The sequence below is a fragment of the Osmia lignaria genome, chromosome 7 (assembly GCF_051020975.1).
Source record: "Osmia lignaria lignaria isolate PbOS001 chromosome 7, iyOsmLign1, whole genome shotgun sequence".
Classification (NCBI taxonomy): domain Eukaryota; kingdom Metazoa; phylum Arthropoda; class Insecta; order Hymenoptera; family Megachilidae; genus Osmia; species Osmia lignaria.
The window spans coordinates 6,544,959-6,569,149 of record NC_135038.1 but is presented as its reverse complement, the minus strand read 5'-3'; the positions used below and the strand labels follow the sequence as shown (position 1 = coordinate 6,569,149).

At 36.7% G+C, this 24,191-nt stretch overlaps 2 protein-coding genes across 3 annotated transcripts in view; one reads left to right on the top strand and one right to left on the bottom strand.

Annotated features, from left to right (window-relative positions):
* Positions 1–21,220, bottom strand: part of LOC117604548 (QRFP-like peptide receptor) — a 33,595-nt gene extending 12,375 nt beyond the window's left edge. The window contains exons 1-3 of one of the 2 annotated variants that reach the window (XM_034324745.2): positions 20,975–21,220; positions 12,238–12,596; positions 11,489–11,619 (exon numbers count right to left, since the gene is read on the bottom strand). In XM_034324745.2, the coding sequence (XP_034180636.2) occupies positions 11,489–11,619; positions 12,238–12,376 (270 nt within the window). In that variant the 5' untranslated portion in view covers positions 12,377–12,596; positions 20,975–21,220. The remainder of the gene's footprint in view (positions 1–11,488; positions 11,620–12,237; positions 12,597–20,974) is intronic. The other variant, XM_034324746.2, reaches the window with a different exon arrangement.
* A 784-nt stretch (positions 21,221–22,004) lies between these two features.
* Positions 22,005–24,028, top strand: LOC117604551 (protein LSM12). Its single transcript, XM_034324750.2, has 4 exons — positions 22,005–22,166; positions 22,700–23,076; positions 23,138–23,222; positions 23,286–24,028. The coding sequence occupies exons 1-4, from the start codon at positions 22,046–22,048 to the stop codon at positions 23,309–23,311; spliced, it is 609 nt and encodes a 202-aa protein (XP_034180641.1). The 5' UTR covers positions 22,005–22,045; the 3' UTR covers positions 23,312–24,028.
* Positions 24,029–24,191: the final 163 nt, after the last annotated feature.

Sequence of the window (24,191 nt, the reverse complement as noted above, 5' to 3'; positions counted from 1 at the left end):
CGCAAACAAACTTTCAACTAATAACAATTTTTCCATGAATCCCCCATGTTGTCCACGATATTTCTTCTGTAAGTTGGCAAACAAGATAAGCTTAGAAAAAACGCTATCCAGGTGTCCCTTATCGATTCTTTTGCTTTCGAAAAATCTTATTACAGTCTATAAGACACTTTCGGATTAGATTAGAAAAGTTTAGGGGATGGAAAAGTCACTCGAAGACTACAATTTGTAATTTTGCAAACATTCGGAATTTTCGCAAAGGAAAATGTTCCGAATCACTGGGACACCCGGTAGGTGGCTAGATTGACAACAGTTGAGAGTAGGTATTGAAAAAAGAGAAGACACATGTGTAGAGACATTAAACCAAAGAGAGTGTGTTATTGTTGTAGATATGTTAGTTTATCCTCTAGTGTATATCTAATCGTTCATTTGTTCCAATAAATACATAACAGTTATACGAGACAAATATGATGAAGGAGGGTATTAAATTTGATCGGTTGTAAAATCGATTTCTTCTGGAAAAATGATTTCTTCTTTAGGAAATATCGAGTAAACCTTCAAAGTTTTATGCGATATCTCGATTGATCGATGAAATTCCTCGGGCAGAATTTCATCCTGAAAAATATCTTCCATTTGAACTAGTTGACACCTCCGAAAGAATCTACTAATTCGAACACTTCGCTGGCGTAATTTTATATCGATACGAAGGAAACTGCTTAGAGGAGAGGTCCTCGAAAATCTAGAACGACGATAAACATCGGTTTGCCCTCGCCTGAAATTCGTTTTAACGAACTGACGAATTTCTTATGGAAAACGAGTCATCCCTTACCTCCTTCGAGTCGTTGGAACATTCTGCAAATTGCGAATCGTCGTGGTTTGTTGCGCGTGAAATTGTCGCGATTCTCTTTTAAAACGCTGCCCCATTCTGGAAGAAATGCGGATGCGCTCGTTTCCGGAGATTAAAAAGCGACTCGAATTTTTACTCCTTCCCAGTTTCCGGCCTGATGGCGAAGGAAATGCTTCATCAATCTTTCTTTATTTTATCTAAATCTTGTGGAAATTTCTTTTTCATTGATCTAAGAAGAATTTTATATTTTCTTTCGGTAAAACTTCGTTTTGGGGGATCAAAAATATAAAATTTTGTAGTTTCAACCTGAAATATCCAAAAATACAAATGAAAAGTTTAGGAAACCATCTTTTACTCTATTAATTTTTGCCAATATTCTTCATGACGAGAAACCGCGGTTCAAAGGGTTGCGGTTTCGCGATCCGATTCTGTTCCATTGATTCGACATTCAATTAAAGGTCGAAACGTAGAATAAACAGGACGGATGACATATTTCAATTATAGCAGCAATAAAACGAGACAGCAACAAAATGGAAACTGAAAGGATCGAACACGGTAGACGAGAATGTAAAAAACAACAGTGATCGAATCGTTGCTTCAATTTCCAAACAAAATAAACTTTTCAAATATTGACTGTTTGACTTTACAGTTCAATTTTCGCTCTTCCAATAAGTACCGAAGCATTTTCCAAGAACAATGAGAAGATTTCAACAACAAAATATTTGTTCAATTGCAATTCGGTTGCGATTTAAACCAGTTAATCGTGACGTGATTAAAATGCATGCAAATGTCGACAAAAGAAGTCATCTGGGTAACGATAAATTTGCAACCCACGGCAACGTTAATCGCAAAGTTCCCAAAGGATGCACAACTATATTTCAACGTCTTCACAAGAGATTTAACGATATCGCGTTGAATTCGTGAATGCATTTAAAACCTGCACCTTTATAATCCTTAAATTCCTCCACAGACCTTGATTCCATTTGATTTCTAATTATAATGGAACAGTGATTAAGAGACGAATTTATTTTAAAAATTAACCGTTCACTCTAAATTGCGTCCAAAGGATAATTACTTAATTACGTCCAGAAACTTAATTACGTCCAAAGGATAATTACGAAACTGCTGTAAATTGTAACTCGTCCGTAGGGGAAATAAATCAACTTTTTTTACCAAAGACATGTCGTTGACAAACATTGTTAATTACATAGAACGATGTGTACACAAACTCCAAGTGTAGTCGATTGACACGAGTGGGGCTATTCGAAATGTTTATAATCAAAACAGATGACACCTTTCGACGACAATGTTATATAATACCGGTATTCGCATCACTAATTTTTCTGAATAATAATTTCAACCTGTTGAAAAAAGTGACAGGTAAATCAATAAACATAGATCTGCGTAAAAAATCATCAAGAACCGGCTTGTAATAACTAAGCAACATCGTAAATCAAGTGCCACGTTTCATTCGAAGATGAGCACAAGTTGATCGAAAAGGTGAATTTTTGCATTCGAAAATTGACACTCCCTGCGGCTGACATTTCGCGAAATTCATTCCAGTAAAACGTGTAATAAATTTCTGAGAGAACGTAAAAAAGAAACAACGGAGGCAAACGATAAATACAAGGAAAGATATTGTAAAATTTTCACGATGTTTCCTTCAATTTTGATGCTTTTTTCAAACCTACCTAAGAAACAAGAGAAAATCAACAAAACAGATTTATAGGATGCTTAATTTAAACCATAATCTCCCTGTATATTATTAAACGGTTCGAATCCCGTGATTCTTTTTCTCCGTGTCGTATTAAATTTTTTCAAGCGGAAATCACCGCACTGGACGTTTCACAAGCTTTTCTGGCTTTTCTTAGCTCCGCGCTGATGGCCCAAAAAATCTTCCGTGGCTGAGATAAGAAGAAAATATTTTATCGAACTTAAAATATTAAGTCAAAGAAACAATTTAAAAGTTAAATTTCTCTGCGATAATCATGCGTCGTTCGTCCAATTTCAAGACATCTCCGTCTGAATACATTTCTTATCGACAAGATTTATTCCTCGTTTCGCTGCTCTTTTCCGAGAAGAGAAGATAATTTTAGCAGCGATACGTAAGAATTAATAAAAATATCATACCATCTTATATCCTTGTTCCTTGCGTTCTAATTTTCCTAACAGTATACGGGTGACACAAACGAAACGATTGTTTTCCTTCCACGACGAAACTGTTTTTCCACGTCGCGGTGTCGCGTCGTTAACGGCGAGCATCTAATAAGGAGCGACGATTAAACGGGGAAAAACTGCGAGGAGAAACGTTTTCGCTTCCCAAGTAGATGCTCGCCCCTCCTATTGATCTACTTTCTCCGATCGATTAGCTGCGGTTCAAGTGCAAACAAAGATGGAACACGCTTCGCGACCCCGACAATGACAACTTTTCGTGACCTAGTTTTCTTTCCGCGACAATTACACGATCCTCCAGATTGGACATCATTAAATTCTAGACGATTGCTCTCCCTCCTATTGTTCGGGAATTTATTCAACGAAGGAGGATAGTGGAATTTGCTTGCGTTGCAAATATAGAAACGGAGCAATTTCAACGAGCAATCCCATGTAATTTCCACCTTTCTAGCTTCCCAACGGCCTATTTCTAGGGAGAAACAGCAACGTCTGAGCTTGCATTTCCAAGGGTCGGTGTCTTCAATTTTCCCTTCCGACGGAATACAAATGGATGCTCGTCAAAACATCTGTGAACCTTCCTATGAAAACTCCCATAGGTCCCATGACAGGGTTTCCACAAAACTAAACATTACAAGACAGAAGTCGTACAGTATGCTTGATATTTTCCAGGAATATTCAACTGGGACTTGGTAGAATATTCTAATAACTTCTGATGTCATATTTTTTTTTTTTATTTTAATTGGTGGACTGTCGTGAAAGTCGTCCTCGTGAAGCTCACTTTCGTTTCGTATGGTATCATTTTGACGTGACCCTGTGCCTGTCGGAAGATGGCTAGATCCCTGAGGATCCTTTCGAAGGGTAGTCATCTCCTTGACAATCAAACTTTATGGTGTCATCGGAGGATAGAAAATCGCTACGGAAACGAGAAGGCGGTTCCGATTCTTACGGTTAAATCGAGCCGAATAATCCGATGATTTCCCAATATAAGATTAACGTGATTTCCTGTATTCCGAGACCTCAATTTTTCTTCCTTCAGAAAATAACTCTTCTGTTTCCTGTCAAGCATGACATACGTTTAATCGAGCAGTCCAAGGTTGCTCGGTGATTTTTCATAAAATATTTTTAGCTGCGACAAGAATTCAGCTTAGCAAGAAAATCTGCAATATCCTATTTCGTTCCTTTCAAACCTTTTCTAGCATCCAGCTCTGCTTCCCTTTTGTTACATGTATTTCGCTGTGCAAAAGTGAAATTGCAAATTCCTTGCGAGCAAAGAGGTATTTCTTAAAGAGCATCTTTCTGAAGAACATCTTCGTTGTAAATCATTAACACTGTCCTTTAGATGATAATAGTAATAATTTTTTTCTTTTTTCAGATCTACTGATTCCATTATTATGAGAAAATGAACTCGATATATTCAGAATGATGCATCGCAACGAATTATGCTGCAATTGTTCGATAATAAGCTCGCAGATATGTTACTGTCGACGCGTATATGGAAGCTGAGCATCATTAGTGCGACATTGTTTAATGTTGACCGTTCAACTTACATTTATTTCCTGATTAAAACACAGGCGCAAACTTTGATAACAAGGAAGCAATGTGATAACTTCGATAATGACAGTATTGACAGTATAATGACAGCAACGATAGACTTAAATTTCAATGAAATTTATATTTTTTAATCAGAGAGAAATATAAATTCTGTTATAGATAGAAAGAATATAAATTTTTGTATATTATTCCTGAAATCGATATCGCTATTCCATAAAGGATTAGGATTTATGGTTCGTAAAAGAAGTTTATTTCAGTGTAAATAGGATTTCAAATTTTTCTAGATTAAATAAATAAAAGGAAATTGTCCCAATTCCCTCTCTCTTATTTTAAAAGTTCATTTTTCAATTGCTATGGACTGTGCTGCTTGATTCAATATTTGTTAACTAGGTTTCGTTAAGCTCTTGATTTTTTAGAGAACGAGCAAACATTCCAGCTTAGTTTATTTTACAACTACGCCAATTTGCGATAAATGAAAAAAATTGCCGATCAGAGTTGTACCTCTCGACTATACACGGTTATTTCTACCGCGCAGATCGCTTGAAACGAGGATCTTCAAGCGAAACAACTACGAGGAAAGATTTAAAAATAAGCCAAGGCTCGTGAGATCATAACGTTCGATAAGCAATCATGTGCATTAATAATTCGCCAGATTGCGTTCCCTCGTAAACGTTTACATTAATATTCAAGTGCATACCGAGACAACATCGAAATGCCCCGAGGAACATGCAGTAATCGTGAAGTTAACACGAGACAGAATTTGTGATTAATAAATCGCGAAAACGACTTGCTGGAAATACCCTGTATTCCAAAGTTTCAAGGGGATGTACGTGACGGTCAAGTAGTATAACTCGATATAAATCATCCGAATTGTGCCAGCAGCGGTTCGAGATAAATCAACTCACCGCTAATGAATTTATGCAAATGAGCTGGTCTAAATTTCATGTTTAATCGCAACGTTGAATTTTTCTCATTTTAACTTCGCCACGATGAATTTAATGTAACCGAATTACAGCTTCGGGAAAATATTAAAAGAGCGTTTAAATTGCATTAACAACTCATCAATTAGTAATGGTAGTAGAAAATTTCATTTGAAAATGAATTTTCGTTATTACCACAGCGGAAATAATTACGGGATCAAACACGCGTCACGTTCAAAGCGAGGATGCATTTTGAACGCTGTTCGTCATAATGATCGAGCTGAAAGTAGGACGAACATCCGCGTTGTGTTCTTCAGGAATCCAGCTAGTGGCAAGTTCGGATCAGTTAGCTTCAAGCATCGCTTTTCAACCAGACGATCCGGCATTTTCAACGCGAATGTTTGCGAACGGCGAACAAGGATGGATGAGAAAAATAGACGGGAGAAAAAAGAGGATCTCGGTGGTCGATGGGCCATTTATTCCGTGCACATTCGAGACCTTTTCCCGCGAAAAGAGCACACATCTCGAACAGAGAAATCCGCGACAAACTAACTGTTTATTATCGGCTGAATGAATTTCAATGGCTTCCACTTAACATCAAAGGGATGAAATATTCATGGATTAATTCGCAAAGGTGTGCGCGTTGTTACCGTTTTGTTCCAATGGGAATTAATGAAATTAAATGAAATTTCGAGGGGAGAACATTTTGAACAGTGCGTGCACCATAGAAAATTAATTATGCAGTGTTATATTAAATCTTTTAATCGAATAAAAGACAATATGAAAATAATACATGAATCGCGTTTGATAGCTGATCTGAAAGAGTATTAATTCGAGCAAACGACAGCAATTCCGGTTATATTCGCTACTTCCGGCAGCATCTATCGCAAGGTTTATTGCTTTTTTAGTTCTAATCTCAGTTTCATGATTGCCTCGTTTCAACTTTCCTTCCTTTCCTCAATTTTCCTGCGACCGATATTTCGAGGAACTTAATTTAAAGATTAGACAAATGCCAAACTACCCACAAAAAGTTGTATAAATAAATGAAAGGAATACAATAGTTTTGTTTAAAATCGTTACACGATTGATACTGAAAATGCCAGAATAGTCGAGTCTCGAAAATACTCGAAATTTTATTGGGTACCTAACAAGAGAGAACAGCACCATCGGTTTCCAAATGTTTCTTCGCTGCCAAGAATGCGTGCCAAGAAAACGTCAAAAAACCATCCCTCTAACGACATTCAGTGTTTTAATCCAACGAGCCTCTCTCGAATCGGTACTACGCTTAAACCATGTACGAACGAGTCGATCGGCGAAAAAGAGCATCAAAAGATTTGTCACAGTCGGAAACTGCTAAAGTTTCCGTCGTCGCGTCGCGTCGGTGGCAAAAGCGATTCCCGTAACTCGTCAATTCAAGGACTTCCTGTCCCGGAAAGCGGATATTCCGTGAACTCGATGGACGTGTTCGAAAATTTCTGGCGTCGCGAATAATCTAACCCAGGGAAATATTTTCATCGAATCAATCGAACCGGTCGCGCAAACTTCTGCAATCTGGAGTGGTAGTTGAAAATTTTTCTTCTTTTCTTTTTTTCTGGAAACTTTACAAAACACGCAATCGATAGTTCGGCATTTTACTCGGTGATTCAATGAAAGGAAAGTTCCCTTCTATTCTCGCACGCGAAAGTCCACGGGAAGTTTTAATACCCCCGCGAACAAGTCCAAGTTTGCGCCACGAACGTCTATGAAACAGGAAATCAAACTTCTATTTCGGAATTACAGGAAGAGTAATGGAGAAAACTGCGCGTGATTTTTATTGGAAAGTTCGTTGTAAATTGTACTTTGTAGTAGATTATTTATAAAAGGAACACGATAAAGGACGATTGCGACGTTAGAATGTACGATCTGAGTTGCGCGAGTAGTAAAGATCAATGTATGATCAGCCATCCGTTCAGCGACTCCCACATGCAATAATAGCATCGTTCGTAATCAAACAAATGACGATTTAATTTTAGCATCGGATAAACCGATGCCCCTCTCTGGCTAGACAGCTAAAGATAGAGGAATTTTCTAGGTAATCGAAATCTATTTCTGATAGAGTTCAAAGACTCGAGATTCTACACTAGTGGAATTAATTCTGGACACTTTTAAATTTTTACTTAAATTTCGCATTTATTCAAATTATTTAATATATAATCATTTATATTTTATATTCTAATCATTGTTTTCTAACTCTACGTTTAATTTATCTGTGAACATTATTCGATAATGACCAAATATAGATGTTATAAAATTTCGTAATGAATTATTGAATAACGAAATAAATTGCTTTGCATCTGTGGCACTCGTACCTGTTGCTTTCGATGAATTCAGGTCATCGTTCAAGCAGAGAAATTGTTGATTAAACATCGATGATAAAAACGAGTATACGCGAGGAAGGCTGATCAATTTTATCGAAGAAAATTTAATGAATTTGAAATAAATTTTGGAATTTACCACAATTACTACTGAAAATTACAGATTCTCTTCTCTATTGAAATTGAAGCAACAATTTATCTCTAATTTCGACCATTAAAGTTCTGTTTTCGAGAAGAATGCAAGGTGAACATCTTACAATTAGAAGATTGTTTCAAACAAATTAACGCGATTGTTTTTGAACAAACGTATTGTCGCGGATGCAAGCCTGTTTAAACAACTGAAATGGCAGACAATTTTATCATTTGAATAGAAACCGCGGCGACAGTAATTTCTATGAAAAGCACTCGCTTGAAACGGGGTTAAGGGTAGTTACATGGATCGACTAAAATTACCATTCCAATGAACGAACGTTCCCATTGCTCGGATTGAGATAAGGGAATCAACGATAAACTTGGAAATCATAGATTCTCAAGCGATATCCATGAATTAAATTTTTAAATTATTTTCAGTTTAATAAAGTCTCATTAAATTATGAAGCCCCATTGACGTTCTAAATACTTTAAAACCCAACATGTGCAATAACGTCGAAGTTTCGGAGGATGCTCAACAACTACAAGAAAAGAATATTCGTTTACATGTATAAATATTTATCAAGCTCTATTGAAACCCGTCACCTAGAACCCCATAGCCGAAAGAAGCTTGCGTTCAGCTTGAATTTCCCATTTTTCTCGCGTCGAATGCCGAGCTGAATAATACGGGCACGTAGTTTCTTGCGCACCCTTCGACTTTTTCGCCCCATGAAACGAGCAGGGCGAACCTGCAGGATATTATGTTTTTTCCACGAAGGAAACAAGAGTGCGAGACAGAAGAGGAGAGATTTTATTTCTACGGTATAACGAATAAATCTGTTGCGGCGTCGTTGCTTTTATTTCGTGCTCAGGGTGCTAGCCGCCCTCCCTCCACGAGTAACACGATATAAGTCGGGTTACGTACCCGGCCAACAATGTCACCGCTATAGATAATAATGATCGAACGAAGGGGGATGAACTAATAACGCGCCAACCTGGTATATTCATTTTTTTCTTACACTATGCTAAAATTCTCTCCAACAGGTATTTTCTTATTATCTCGACTCGAAGCGATTTTATTTTTTCATACCAGAAGTCTAATATATTTCTTTATTAAGATTATTTTATAGAAAGCATAAATTTGCCAATGTTCCGTCTCCCTTCTCTGATGAAATCTCGGATGGCGGACCAGAGAGAGAGTCTCAACTTTAATTTAATTTCGTTAAAGGTTAAATATTCTTTCATTTGATAAACTCAAAGTATAAAACACAAATTTAGACTAATAATAAGCTTAACAAGCTATCGGAACAATAAGAAAAATCGTTAATAAGCTTAGGAAATACTCGTGGAATGCGGAAAGTAATGTAACGGGGAAAGCTTCTTTGATACAACGACAAATATTCATCTCTGAAAGAAGCTCGAGAATCTCCTTTAAGAATCTCCGCTCTGCTTAGAATATTACCTACTTGTTTTTTTCGCAAATAGACGCTGAAATCTTCAACTCGGAGAATAAATAATGATTATGAAGAGCGCGCCTGGAAGGATTTACATCGACTGGAAATTTCAAAGAGAATCTTTGGAAACGAATATACATGTAAATAAGCGAGTGTTTCTTTCATTTCGTTCCCATAAATCAAAAGAGAACGCCACGGGTCTAGCGTGGCGAAATATTTTCGACGTACAAACTAGAAAAATAAATGAGTTCTCTTTTTTACCATCTGAACTTTGGATGCTGCGCGTTCACTGATTTAAACAATACTCGATCACTTTCAATGACTATCATTTAAATTGTTAAGTTCGTCCTCTATGAAGACACGCGTCATTTCGGTGAACAACATTTTTCTCATCGCTCTCGTCTTATAGATAGAAAGAAAAGAGAAAAAAAATTTGTAACATTGATACGTCATCCGTATTCTCAGATGGTATCATTAGGCCTGAAAGGCTCGAATTGACCCGATAATAAATTGAATCATGTCCCCTTGGAACGTACCGTGAGGAACGACCACAAAGACAAGCTCGGTGTCAACGAAACGTCAGTAAATCAACACCTCGTCACTGCCAGATTAAACTGTTGCCGCTTATAAAGTAATAACGTCTCGTGAAAAGACTCCTGCTTTTCATAGCAACCCTTCGACCCTCAGCTAATCCACTTCCCTCTAAATAAGGATCAGCTTCCTCGAGGGATTCCCTTATCTCGCGAGGGAAAACGCGATAGAGAACTTACCAGGGACGTCTTTGAAAAGAACTTTCCCCGAAAAACGACATCGATTCTTCGCAAAAGGTACAAGTTTCTTTACCATAGATAGAGTAAAATGTAAATAAGAGGAACTGAGTAATATAGAAAGTTTGGTAACTTCTAACTGCAAGAAGGTAGCATTAATTAACTTCTTAATTATTATTTTCTTCATCATTTGTAAATTCAGTTTGGATGTTTGCAATTCGGTTCACCGAATGGGAGTGAAAGAAGAAAGAATCATAAAAATCTTCGGATGACAAGGTTTCTATTGACCCCACGTATGATTTCAAAAGTTTTAATTAAATTTGAAATTTATAAAAATCTTTCTTTTGAGAATTTGAGGATTTAATTCCAGCTGTCGTCGTTCGAGAATATTACTGTGGCGATATTATTGTTTAAAGATTAATTACCAAAGTTTTCAAACACATCATAGAACGGTCGCATCGAAACAAAGAGAAATAAATAACGAGTCTAATAAAACGCACAGGAGGCTGTAACTCGTCGAGATGAAAGCAGAAAGCTCGAAACGTGCGTCGGTTCGTGCCAAGTTCAATTTAGCCTACAGGAAAGAAAATAACAAAGTCGTAAGAAATGAAATGTAATTGGCCTACAATGGCTGTAAAATAGAAACGAACGTGGCAAGTACATGTATATTCGAGAGTAGGACCGATTCTCGGATACGTAATTTTAGAACTTGGCACAATTCGATTTTATATTCATTCAGGCCAGGGCGTCGCGACGCCTTCTTGACACTGACTTCGCGTGCGATATCGTTCAGAGACAACGTGTCTCGAATTCCATTTGTATATTCAACGACAATTCAACTTACACGTGTTGCTTCTTAAAATTTCATTGAATTTTTATGGAATATAAATTGTATCACTATATATGGATACTAGTACATGAATTATTATTCCATCCAATTTTCATAAATAGATAAATCATTCAAGAACGAATATGATTCTACAAAATCTGTATTACAGATCATTATACACTGCATATTATTACACGTATCGATGATTTTAATAATAATTGAATGAATGCAAAGCAAATAAATTGAATGAAATTCCTGTTGCAATTATGGACAATTATTTACTCAATGCTGTTTTAGTAAATAATGATTCGCAGTAGAATGTTTCAAATTCACCAGAGTTTCTAAGGGAAACTTATAATTTAAAAATAATAAAAGATACTAGGAATTGTGGATGTTCAGTTGTGACCTAGATTTTGAAATCCCTTTCTTTTTCAAAAATTAGGATACTGAGTTTTGTATAAAACTCACCTTTACAGGAATGCAGAAAATTATAAGCAAAAGGTCGGCCGTTGCCAAACCACCCAGGAAGACGTTGGTCGGTGTAGCTGGTAAGGGTCTCAATCTCGGGCACAGAGTAGAAGCGATGATGACGACATTTCCTGAAACAAAAATTAGACATCGAACCGTAGGATACTTCATCAAAACTTGATAATTAAGACGCCCCCTGCTGCGCACCTTTCACAAAGATGATGAATAATATAATATCAAGGAGACCAGGTATACCATCTAATTACGCGGCATTAATTATTCTTGATTTTGGTAATTTTGTAAGCGATTATTTAAGAAAATTTCTTGAAAAATCTCTCGAAAAATAAAGTTGAGTTTTATTCGATGATACGATTGTTACTTGACACGAATAACAATGACATAACGGAAGAAGTGGATGATAAAATGAATCATCCGCCGCCTGTTGAAATAATTTGTCCATACAACCCGATATGCGGACAGCAACGACGATAAGAGAAAATCTATCGCATTAACCATACAAGCGTTTCAGCAATTTTCATTCCCGATAAAAATATTCATTCGCGGATGAATAATTTGTAAACCAACGTATATTGAAATTCTGTTCAATCATCCGCTCGAGTTCCCATTAAAATTCCAAAAAATAAATAGAACCACAATATTCAGAGATTAATATAAACATTTTTAAACGAACAATATTAAACAAAAATGAACAGATTTTCAGAAAGAAGAGACCCGAGTCGTTCGCTCACCAATTAATCCAAGGAAAAAGGTAAGGGAGTAGATGACGAGTATGGGTGCCAATTCCGACCAGTCGAATTGACTGAACGACTCGTTGATGTCGTAGTCGTAGTCGAGATAATCGTCGGTCGTGTTAGTCTCGTTCGACATGACTGCGATTAGCTTCTTAAAGACGACACTTCAGTTGCAACCACTTGTCGGTTATTCGCGACCATCTTTTCCATTGCTCGTTTCGCTTAACTGCGGCCGCGATTTGCAAACTTTCAAACCCTTGAAAATGTCTCGAGTCCAGCTCTGGTCTGTTCCTCGATCGACGATCTTCTTCTTCGCATGCTTCTCTCTTCAGACACCGTGGCAAGATATTCCGAATCTACACAGAGAAATGATCGATATTAAAAATGATAATCGCTCCGATGCCGAGAACAGTATACATTTTTCAAATTACTCAGTCAGCATCGGTACACGAAAATTTCTTTCGACCCGATCTCTCGAAACGTGAAAGGTTTCACTTTGAAAGCGACGTCCAATTGATATGTAACGCGAAGATCTCCATGAACGAACCGAATTTCTATTTCGAGGGAAGGTTCTTTACGGCGCGTCTCCCTGGTCCGCCCGAGGAGTATTTATCGAAAACCGATCAAAGTCGTTCGATAATGTCTACTGACAGAATTTAAACCGGTTCGATAAATAATTACTAGGAGGAAAATGTATTTCCATCCTTGAACGACTGTAATTTATGAGTTTTCAGAAACTTCGAACGCAATATTTCAATTAATTAGAAAGAAAACGTTTGCTCGAAAGCGAAGGGTTAAGATTCGATGAGTAGGAAAGAAAGGGGAAAACGTTGGAGTTTCTCGGGAATTTTTCGAGGTGAAATAAGTAACCGGGAAAGATTAAAGAGAGGTATCCGATTTGAACCGGCTAAATACAGACTTTAAGAGAAGAAAGGAACGAAGCTTTTCACGGCGCTCAGCGTTTTCTTTTCTTCCGACATCGAAGGCCTCGGGTCCGTATAAAAAGGCTAAGCCACGATGCTCGCGAGTACCTACCATTTTTCAAGGTTTTTCCACGTTATTGAAACACGTCGAGCTTTTACTAAGGCGAATCTGCTAAAATCAAGACGCAAGCGCATCGCGTTACACGACCGTGACCCCGTTTGTGTGCTTCATTAAATCTGATTACCAATCGAGATTCGTTTCATCTTCCTTCGGGTAATTCGATTTTCGAATAGAATGTACGAAACAGGATTTTTGGAGAAAATCTCCGGAACAGCGTACAATTTTCTAAACCTTTTCCAAGTTACATTTTCATATTCTTATAGAAGGCGATTGGAGTGAAAATTTTCAGAAAATTCTTACGTATCACACGTATTTCTTTTCACTTCAGGATTTCTATATAGTGTTAATATTCATCGAATATCAAAATCTCTGAACATCGACGATTATTGATCAAATGATCGAGAATCTCTCGTAGTTGGGAGAAACGTGACAAACACACGATCGAGGCGAACCGGTTAAGATCGCAATGTAGGTGTGATATATTGTAGTCATGATTCATTAATAGAGGATTCCCTCATCCCGAAATAAAGCTCTATTGACCCTCCATGACCACGTGACTGGAAGCAAATGCTCGACAAACTCAAGAGATCGTATCAATTCCGTTCGCCGACTCTGCGAGCGAGCCGATGAAGTGTCGGACTCTGGGAGTTGATAAAAATACGGCTACCAGAGCGAATTTCTAGCACGAATACTTAAAAAAGTAGGAAAAAAATGAGAACAGTCGGTTTTGAAACAATTTTAACACCTTGCGTTCTTTGATAAGTAAATTACTTTTTAGATACTTTAATTAGAAGATCAAATTATTATAAGTAATATGGACGCAAATTTAAAGGTAAATGTATCATTTTTAAATGAAACAGTTTGATATATTAAAACAATAGTGTATAATTTGGAAAATAAAATTGGGACTCTCTCCATGGTCCGCCGTCTTGGGGGACTCTCCGTGGTCCGCCGTCCGCGAGTTAATTCACAACTTAATAACTGAAGTTTGCAAAGTGTTAAATGCTATTCAACTTGAAAATAAGCTAACGAGATGTTAGAAGGTACAGTTTCCTCAAAATTTCAACCGGAGCTCAAGCGTGACTTACGAGAAGGAAATCTCATTTGGTAAACGATCCGAGTCTAGCTACCTACTAATTCTAACATAATTACTTCACGTAAATCCAGTTTAAGTATTGGTAGAACTACTCAACTCCTTCGCAACTCTGTAATTACAACCTGTCTTGTGTCGCAGTTTATCCTTTTACACTTTTGTGTGAAGCCAGAGGCAAAATACATAAAAGTGGAAATTGAATAAAACGTAACGAAAGATAAAAATGAACGAAACGGGATAAAGCGAAAACGTTCTTCTGTTCAGAGATTCGTTAACTAGGAAAATTCTTCTTTGATGCAGTCGCAAATTAAACGCTCGTTATCTTATCTACCTCTTTCACTTTGAAAGCTAAAAGCTTCTAACAGACGTTCCACAACGGAAGAAGCTAAGACGCGAGTAAGTACCTTTTGCTAACGCAGAAAAATTTGGCTGCTTTCGTTTAAAACTAGTATATCAGAAATGTGATATAAATATTTTTACAACCAAATCTGTGTTCGATCTCTGGCTGTGCGTTAAAGAAAAATTTTACGATCTATCGTGAAATTCCTGTTAACGTAAGAGCAGTTTTATAAACTATCTTGAATTAACCCTCAAACGGTGAATAATTAAGTTGGAATTTTGTTTGAAAAAGAAAAACTTGTAAACATATCCAATGATTGGGCAATTGCCGTAAACTGATTAAATTTTAAATTATCATCAGCTGGCGCGAACTTTCATTCGGATCTTATCAAATTTACAATAGATTTTGCATTCAACAACGGGATACCCTGAATCGCATTTCATGGAATTGCAACGAACTGATCGAGCGTGCAAGCGATTTTCTTAGTCACCATTTGTGAAATCGAATTTCTGATCGAGTTTCAAACGATTCCTAGTTAAACGCGGTTTCATTCAGTCTATCGGATCGAGGATTCTTGTTATCCCCTTTGATAAATTAGCTAAGGGATTTGTAAAAATACTTTGAAAGTATATTTGACCATCGAATCTCTAGAAGTTTGAATCGTAACTCCTCGGCCATAATTTCCGCAATTAGAATCGCGAACAATAAATCAGCCTCTTTGGAAACAGACTTCAAGCTTCCACCGGTAATAAATTAAGTCCTTTCAGCCACGCTTCAAATATCAAAAAGGTAGAATTTCGAAGATGATAGACAAAAGAGGAATATCTTCGAGGTTGAATGAAAGTTGCTGTGTTACGGAACGCTGGTAAGAAACATTCTGCAATTTGCAAAATACAACGAATCTCGTTAGCCAAGCTCGAGTCAGCGTTTCGACTAAAAAGCGTGAAACATTGGAAACAACGGAGAACTTCTGTTATTTCTCTCGTTTTTCCAGATTTTCTACCGACAGCACGTTTGCGCGGATGCTTGAAATAATAGGGAAATAAACTTTCAGTATCGAACCGCTCGTGTTTTTAAGTTAACTTTATAATTTTTATAATTTTTATAGAAATAGAATTATTTTTATCAATGGCAATCGCTCGACGAGATACAAGTTCGAAATGGTCAATGCAGAAAAGGTAAGCAAGAATCCCGATAATTAAGGATTAAAGTTGATCAGAGAAACTGTGGAAAGCAATTAAGACGGAATTAACGAAAATCCCTTTTACGCAACCTTGTCGATTCCCACGCGCTAATCAGGACGAAATCCCACCTGGAATCTGCACTTTCGCGATCGTTAACATTAGTTTCAATCGACGAGATTTCCCTAAACCACCAAACTGCAAACTGGTGAAATTAGAACGAGAATTATACGAGCAATAGAATTAATTAATTCCTGATCGTTCGAATTTAACCGGTGAAATAGTGAGAAACACCGATGAGTAAGTTCGAGTCTATTTTAAAATTAGTCGTCACATTGACGATGCTTTTAGTTTATAAAAAAACTCTGAGTTCACTCTCCTCTCGTTTAACGTATCACTGTCCGTCTATTTATTTTTCTCCCTGTTCTTTCGTTCTTTACGTACGGACCGACAGACTAACGTTGCTCCGTTAGAATATAAATAAATTATGAAAGCTATTTTCTCGTGAGTTTGGTGGAGAAACAACTGGTTAATTATCACTTACATACACTGGTGGAATTAGGGAACAATTTGAATAAAAATATTCTAAAATTAGAAAACAATGATTAGAATATAAAATATATTAAATAATTTGAATAAATGCGAAATTAAGTGTCCAGAATTAATTCCACTAGTGTACATAGGTGCAATGACCAATAGAAACTTTAAAAATAATTAAAATTTTATTGGAGATTGTTTTCCTTAGATTTTCGATGGAAAAACAAGTCCACTTTTTGTTTGCCTCTAAAATACGCCACCGTCGATCGCGATAGCAAAAGATGCGGGCTTCTTGCCAACAAAGACCAAAATTTTGGCCGAGAAATCAATTTTCGATGACAAGAATGGACCAGCATAATGAGCAGCTTTTTTCGAATCATTATTTTACCACATTGACGGACGTTCGATGACGAATTACCAATCGGATGGACAGCGTTCTGTGATTTCCAACTTTAAACTAGCAATTAGTTTAGCAGTGCTATCTCGTTCCGGTTGTAGAATTATTACAAAAATTACTCAGGCAACATTTATTCGTGTCGCTGATAAGGAAATCGCGTTGCGTAATGCGCCATATTGAACCTCCGTTTCCCGTTTTTCTTGCCACGTTTCGCGACCTCGCGATAAAACAAAACGGGAAAATTATACAACGGGTTCTTTCGCGTAATGAGATAAAAAAGCTGAAGTGATTTAGAACATGCGAGGGTAAATTAACCACGAACGCCAGATTAGAAAACTAAATCTTTTCCCTCGCAGAATCATCTAATTACGATTTAATCAAAGCAAGTACCTACTTTCTCTAAATCAATAAAATTTTCTCGTGTTTATGGTAACGTTTCTTTCTCTCCGAGACTGCTTTTCCAGGAAAATACGTGGTAAGGTCAGAAATTTAGTTGGCAACATGTCTCCGGATGATACACGAACTTCCGCAAGAGTTTCCCATCGATTTTCTGAATATATGTATTTACAAAAAGAACAGAATATTATGAAGATAATAGTCCAAGATTTTCGATGAATTTATCAGTGGCGGTGAAAGTATCAATTTCGAAAAGAATTTACGCCATTACCATCGTAATTAACAACATCGCGTGTTAATTGACCGGAACAAGGGTCGAAACAACGAGTTAGAACGTAAGTTCACAGGCGCGTCGAGGAAATTTGGAAATTAAGTGTACGAGTAATTTCTGGATAAACTTCATTTACTGGAACTTAGTTTAATGGCTGGTCCAGCAGGCATAAATTGAGCTTTGATAACAGAGCATAATTTATGCAGCTAAACAACTGCCACGTGTTGGCAATAAATCAGTATTTATAGGGCATGACTGACTTTGGTCCTGCACTATTTCGAACATACGCGAATTCTCAGCGATGCTTCGTCAAATTAATGCCTTTTCCTGTCCTGAATAATTTTCCGTTTTAGAACACATCTATTCTCTCTAATGCAAAGTCTATTACGAATTTTCCGCAATTTCCGGTCGGGAATGTACACTCGAACAATCGTGCAAAGACAAACAGCAGTGCACCCTATTCAGATCATCAAAAGCGGTCAACCGTCGAATCTTCAAGTAAAATATTTGCAAAATGTCGAAGGTGAAATATACGAGGGCAAAAAAATGGCAGAGTTCGTGTACTTCGTTTGGAAAGAAAAAAATGATACGTTGCATTGAAGTTGCGAGTGAAAAGAGCTTTAGGGAAAGAAAATTTTTGCATCGAATGAAACAGCGAGAGAGGAAATGCTCTCAGTGTTGGCCTAGTTTTAGTGTTTAGCTAAAAGATGGTCGCACAATAGTGCAATACAAACGTACCACTGATTTATGCTCTCCGGATCATGTATTACGCTTCTATACACACATATAAACGGTTCTATTTATGAGCATGGGACACGTGCGATTGCTCCTACACTATTCGTGTTTACCAATATCGGCCACCAACAGAAATGTTCAAATGAACGAGCAACTTACGAAAACATTCGTGCATTTTTCACGAGACTAATTCGCCAAGTATCGTTTGTACGAAAAATCAAAGTATTTCAACCCTTTAATTCTCATAGTAATTTATAATTCCGTACATATTGCATTATATTCTTGACACAAGAGTAAAGATTTATAATACAGTAGAATCTCGATTATGCGAACATTCTAAACAGAATTAGTTCAGATAATCGAGGTTCCATTGTACATGCTTTGAAGGATGAAATTATTCTTCCTTCGCTTTAAATTAATAATACTCTTACGAGCTTAATAATACTCTTTTCGCTTACAATTTAATAAATGCTTTTTCAAATGGATATTTAAAGATGCTTCTATTATTTGCTACTATAAATTGAAAACTATTATTCATTTTTCCTGTCAGTGTAATCCTCCAATTGTTACCGACTCTAAAAAGATAAACGTTCCTACTAAAACAATACCAACCCAGATCCGGTAAAACTTTCGAGCAGGTGGATTAATGGAAGTAAGTTCTGGTGGTTTGTAAAAGCCAGAAGATTTTACGTTAAAATCGCACGAGAAAGAACGAAACTTGTAATGGATGAAATATTATTTGTCGGATTGAAATTAACGCGTTACCTGCTTTACGCGGTTCACAGATAATCCTCGCTATTTATCAAAGTTATAGCTGCCTTTAATTAACTTCGAAATAAAGCTAGGAAGAAACAAAAGGAAAGTATACAATTCTTTTGAAATATACTTGCGGTAATTTTTCATTTTCATAAAGGATTGAATATCGATCAAAGTGAGAGAAATAGACTAACAATAAGTCAATTGCGATCGGTAAGAAAAAGCGCGACGAAAGCGAATGATTTATCTTTCTGGAGGAGTTGTACCTCGTCTTTCAGTGATACACATTATTTTCCCATTTATCGGCTGCTCGAACGATCCCTGATATTTCCCGCCCGGCTTTACGACTACACGGATCTGTGAATTCTCAGCAATCAGGATCTAATCGGACTTGAAAATTGATGGGGTAAGATGCGGGCGTCGCATGTTATCGAATACGCGATACGAATAGCAATTGTTTCGTACAGATTAACACGAGAACTACCAAAGGGGTCGAAATAACTGTTTTCCACTTTCTTATTTTAAATTAGAAATTTTGTCGAGCTAAAGAATGAATGTACAGTGAGAGGCAAAAGTGAGTAGACACTGTTCAAAATAGAATACCTCGGTTAAAATTGGACTAAATAACTTGAGATTTTTTGAGAAGCTATAAAAATGAATTCACTAAAATATGTATTTTCATCGGTTTAAAAAATTACAATTTGTGTACCAACGTTAAACGTTTGTAATTCTAGTGTTAACGACTAAAAATATATACAGATCTACAAATTTTATTCTACAAAAATTTACCTTTCCTCTTGTGCAGATTACGAAACATCAAACCTGTTATAGAAATTCGATTTCCTGTTAATTATCAATAGAGCTTTCGAAGGGGATCAAAGCGGGATTTTAATCAACATTCAAAATTGGCAGCAGCGAATCCAAGTTTATCGTTAAAACAATTTTTCGCAACACCGTTCCGCGTGGATACATAAAAGGAACGACAGAGCCGCGGATTTTGCAGGAAAGTCAAAGCTCCGAAACAATTTCAATCAAGCCTGTTCAATCTCGCGAACCGTGTCTATCTTTTTTAGTAGAAACAACAATCAGAATGCAAATGAAACGTTTTTGCCACTGAAGACATTCATTGTAAAATTCTACAAAGTTCGATAAAATTATAATCTTTATTTGAATTGCGAATGCATCACACGTGTAACTAATAAAAAATATAAAAAGTTTAGTTATTAGAGACGAGATACTGGACTGCTAGAATTATACTCGCGTCGTGAACCGATAAGGAAATTCCTGAATCTCGTGATAGCAGATGATGTGCATTCGAAACAAATCTAACCGGCTTTCTGTTTTGGGAAGTTCTTGTTTAACTTCCGCTTCGAGCATCGCTACGAACTTCATGAAAAAGGACGCTCTACGCGATGAACTCGAGCTTCGAGGAACTTCAGATGAATAACATGTTTCATAACACTTCAGTTATGCGTGGAAACGACGTTACATTCTAACGAATTAGCATGATTTAGAAACTAACCTTACTGTTTCCTATCGCGGTATTAACCTTCGCAAAACATTGTGACATTAATGGGTTTTGTCGGAAAGCTTTCTAGCAATAAAAGTCGTCCAACGAACATTACAGTATATCTTAAGCTAAGCTTCAGGAAAGGTCATCCTGTCTTCCATAAGAAGAGAATAACTTTTCCGTCAGCCTTTGATCCTAATCCTCTTTTTGTCCGAAAAGTTAAATGAAATTTAATATAAGCCTACGAAACAACCAGCTTTGGTCCCCCAAGAGCGGCCATCTTTAATTCTATAAACGCTTTATAGTAGTCAAAATATGTCTTATATAGAATATACAACTTACAGTTTGAATCGGTTATTAATACTTTATTCTGTGATAATTATGTTAATAATTAAGCTATGTACTGGCATTTATGCATTATTAAAGAGTGTAATATTAAAATACTATGTAAATGTATATTGGCTTGTCACTTACTTTGAGAAGAATTTTAAAGAAGTCACAAAATGGTGGGGACGGCTTTTAACCATTGCACACATCGTTGTCGAGTTGATGATGGAAGGTAGAATCACTCACAAATAATGTCACTTAATTAGTTAATTGAAAAGATAGAAAGTTTGAAAGTTTAATATCACCCACGTCACGATGTTGCACGGCGGAGCGAGGTTTATACACTGGAAGCCGGTCGGAAGCCACGCGATCGTGGAACTACCCGCCAAGCCGACTTCCTCCGACTTTTCCCGAAAGCTACCGAAGGTTTCCGAGTGCCGAACGAAAACGGCCAACGCTCTTCTCAGCGCTTGAACTATGCCTCCTGCAATATGAAATAAATAAAATTAATATAAATAACGAATATTATTGCTCTGGAGCAACAAATTTTCATTTGCAACCATTTCATTGATTGTTCCAAAATAGAAATGATTTTGATTCTAAACTTTTTGACAATAAAATTTTGATTTATTTTTATACAAAGATAATGTATGCCATGTGCTTCTAGTTTATTGACCCTCTCATCATATGTGCTATATGCCGTATATAATACGATAACGTCAGAGCTAAATTTGTTAAAAGCTTTTTAGCGTAAGCTTTATTGTTTCTTGGAAAACTGTTTAAAGCTCTTTAACATATTAATTTATCGATATAATGGGTAACACAGCGAAAGTGTTAATAAAAAGATAGACGATTGAAATAATACCAAACTTTGCTTGGATCTTATATTCCATTAATTTTTTTAATACACTTTACCCAAAATTGGACTTAAAAGAAAATCTTTTTATCAAAGAACAAGTTCGTCTAACCTTTACAATATAACAGCATGCTTTTGATTTTAACTATCATTCTCATTTCTGACTAGTACAATCAACCTGTATCTTTTAATAATTTAATGTTCTTCACCGCGTATCTTCGAACAGGAATGATTTAAATTCAAAAGGATTCAAGTTCTAAGGTATCCACCAAGGAGGGCGCAAATTGCACAAATTTTGAGGGACATTTGAAATCAGAACAGATGGCGATAGGGAGTCCGCGGTTCGGTGTTCGTAGTGAAAAATGGCCGGCGCCAACGATTGTTTCAGCATTGGGAGTACGGTGGCCTGTAAAACCTGTTACAAGGAGGAAATCGAAGGCGAGGTGTTAGCATTCGATCCACAAACTAAAATGCTAATCCTAAGTATCCTTTTCTTGTAAATTCCCTCAAAGTATCGCCCTTCCCGACGGATACATGCATTCAGCTCATCCGTAACTCGTTTAACATTGCCGCAGTGTAAATAACTTTCGAGATGTCCGCGATAGCTTTCGTGGATTTTAATATACGAACATGAAGTTGCATTTCGCTATTTTCTACGAGAAACGTGTAATAACGCTTGTCAATTATTTGGTGATCATCTAACCAACTGCACGAAGTCAGGTTAGTTTCGTCATTTAATCAACCATGCTGGATTTTCTGTTACTTTTATTGTTCAACCGATTTGTTCTCGAACGGATTTCCACGATGTACGAGAACGCTTTCACCATTGGTTATCGTAAAAATCGCGAACATACAGGTTTCTAATCCGATAAAAAGTCTTAAAGCGCCATGCTTATAACCTGAGATGCTTATAGCCTTTTCAAACTATTACCTATGACAGGAACGTTTATTGAATGAAAGTACATGTTGATTCTCTATCTACTGATAATGATGATTCCTTAACTAATTACAATTAGAATGTCCGTCATCCAGTGGTGCACCAACATTAAACGATGTACACATAGTAAATTTATCCTTGGTATCCGAGGTCCAAGTTAAGCGGGAAGTTAGTCCTACAACTAGTGAACCACCACAAAGCCTTAATTTGCAAAAGCTGAACAGAAGAGTACGTAATCAAATTGAAGAGAAAAAGAAACTGGTAATGGCTCTGCAGGCCGGAGTATCTCCAGAAGGACAAAAACTCTTCAGTACTATATCAAAGACCATTCCTGAAATTACGTGGAATGGAGCGAATATCGTTGTATTTGACAATGTCACGATTAGACCGCCGTACAAAGTGGACAATGTCCATGGAAATGCAGAGTCTGGAGCGTACAAACATGTAAAGAAAGTGGTAAGAGTATGTTGATGTAATCACAGTACAACAGTGCACTGTAATATGTACATTTTTCTAGGTTGAGAAACATATTAAAGATACCGAAGCGTCCGCGCAAGCGCAACAACAGCGAGAACAGCAACAACAACAGAAGCAAAAAGGAGGTGCGATGCAATAAAAGTTCAAAAAGGCACTATACCAGAAATAAAGCTACCATGCTTTCACAGAAGTTCCAGTCTTTGAAGAAACGTAGGAAACGATGATAACAGGATACAAAAATTTAAAAAAAAAAAGAATGAAACCATTGCAGAACTACTAGATAAGCCTACCTTGAAAATCAGCGTCGTAGATTAAATTCAATTTGTTTCGATGAAAGAGCATTTCGAGGAAGGTAAATGCTAATGGAATATCGAAATTCAAAACGAGTACCAAATACATTGATTGTAATGTATGAGCAGCATTTTGTAAAGAAACAAAACACACCGTACTCGATTTTTAACACAGAGCATAGTCTTCGAAGAAGAACGCTGTTTATTTTATCTAAGCTGCCATACAACCTTATGTTCTGCTGGAACTATTGTTCATACATGTGCTCTGATGCAGGTGTGTTTTAGTTTAGTTTAACATTGTTACAAAATACGTTTAATAGTTGTTTACAGATCTCTGATATACAAGATGGTAGCATGATTCTATCACCATACAAGTATCAGGTTTTTAAAATAAAAATCGGTTCATCGTGGTATGATTTAAGTCCGTATGAAACGGTTCAACATTTTTAACTAGTACCGTAAACGAGAAACAACAAACGATCAACGAAAATTTTCATACGCGAATCATCCGATTTCGATGCTGACTGAAATCTTACATTCATTCGTAAACTGTAATACCATTTCTTTTAAATCGCTTATTATAGTAATTTCGATCGCATAAAATTTGTAAACAAACGAAGAGAAAAAAAAAAGAAAAACCATAAACGTTCAATACTTGATCACGCCTGCGTCGGTACGAGACGTTTTCAGTAATTACGCATCGTTGCAAGATGACAAAGGACACATTCCCTTGCACAGACCAAGTTACAGAATTGTTATTTAAAGAAACAACAATTTGATTTGTGCAAGGGTATCCGTCTTGCG

Excerpts from the sequence above, each read along its gene's own strand:
- LOC117604551 (XM_034324750.2), top strand. The coding sequence starts at position 22,046 with ATGGCCGGCGCCAACGATTGTTTCAGCATTGGGAGTACGGTGGCCTGT. Across the intron at positions 22,167-22,699 it reads AACTAAAATGCTAATCCTAA|AATGTCCGTCATCCAGTGGT; the intron begins GTATCCTTTTCT and ends AATTACAATTAG. Across the intron at positions 23,223-23,285 it reads ACAACAGAAGCAAAAAGGAG|AAGTTCCAGTCTTTGAAGAA; the intron begins GTGCGATGCAAT and ends ATGCTTTCACAG.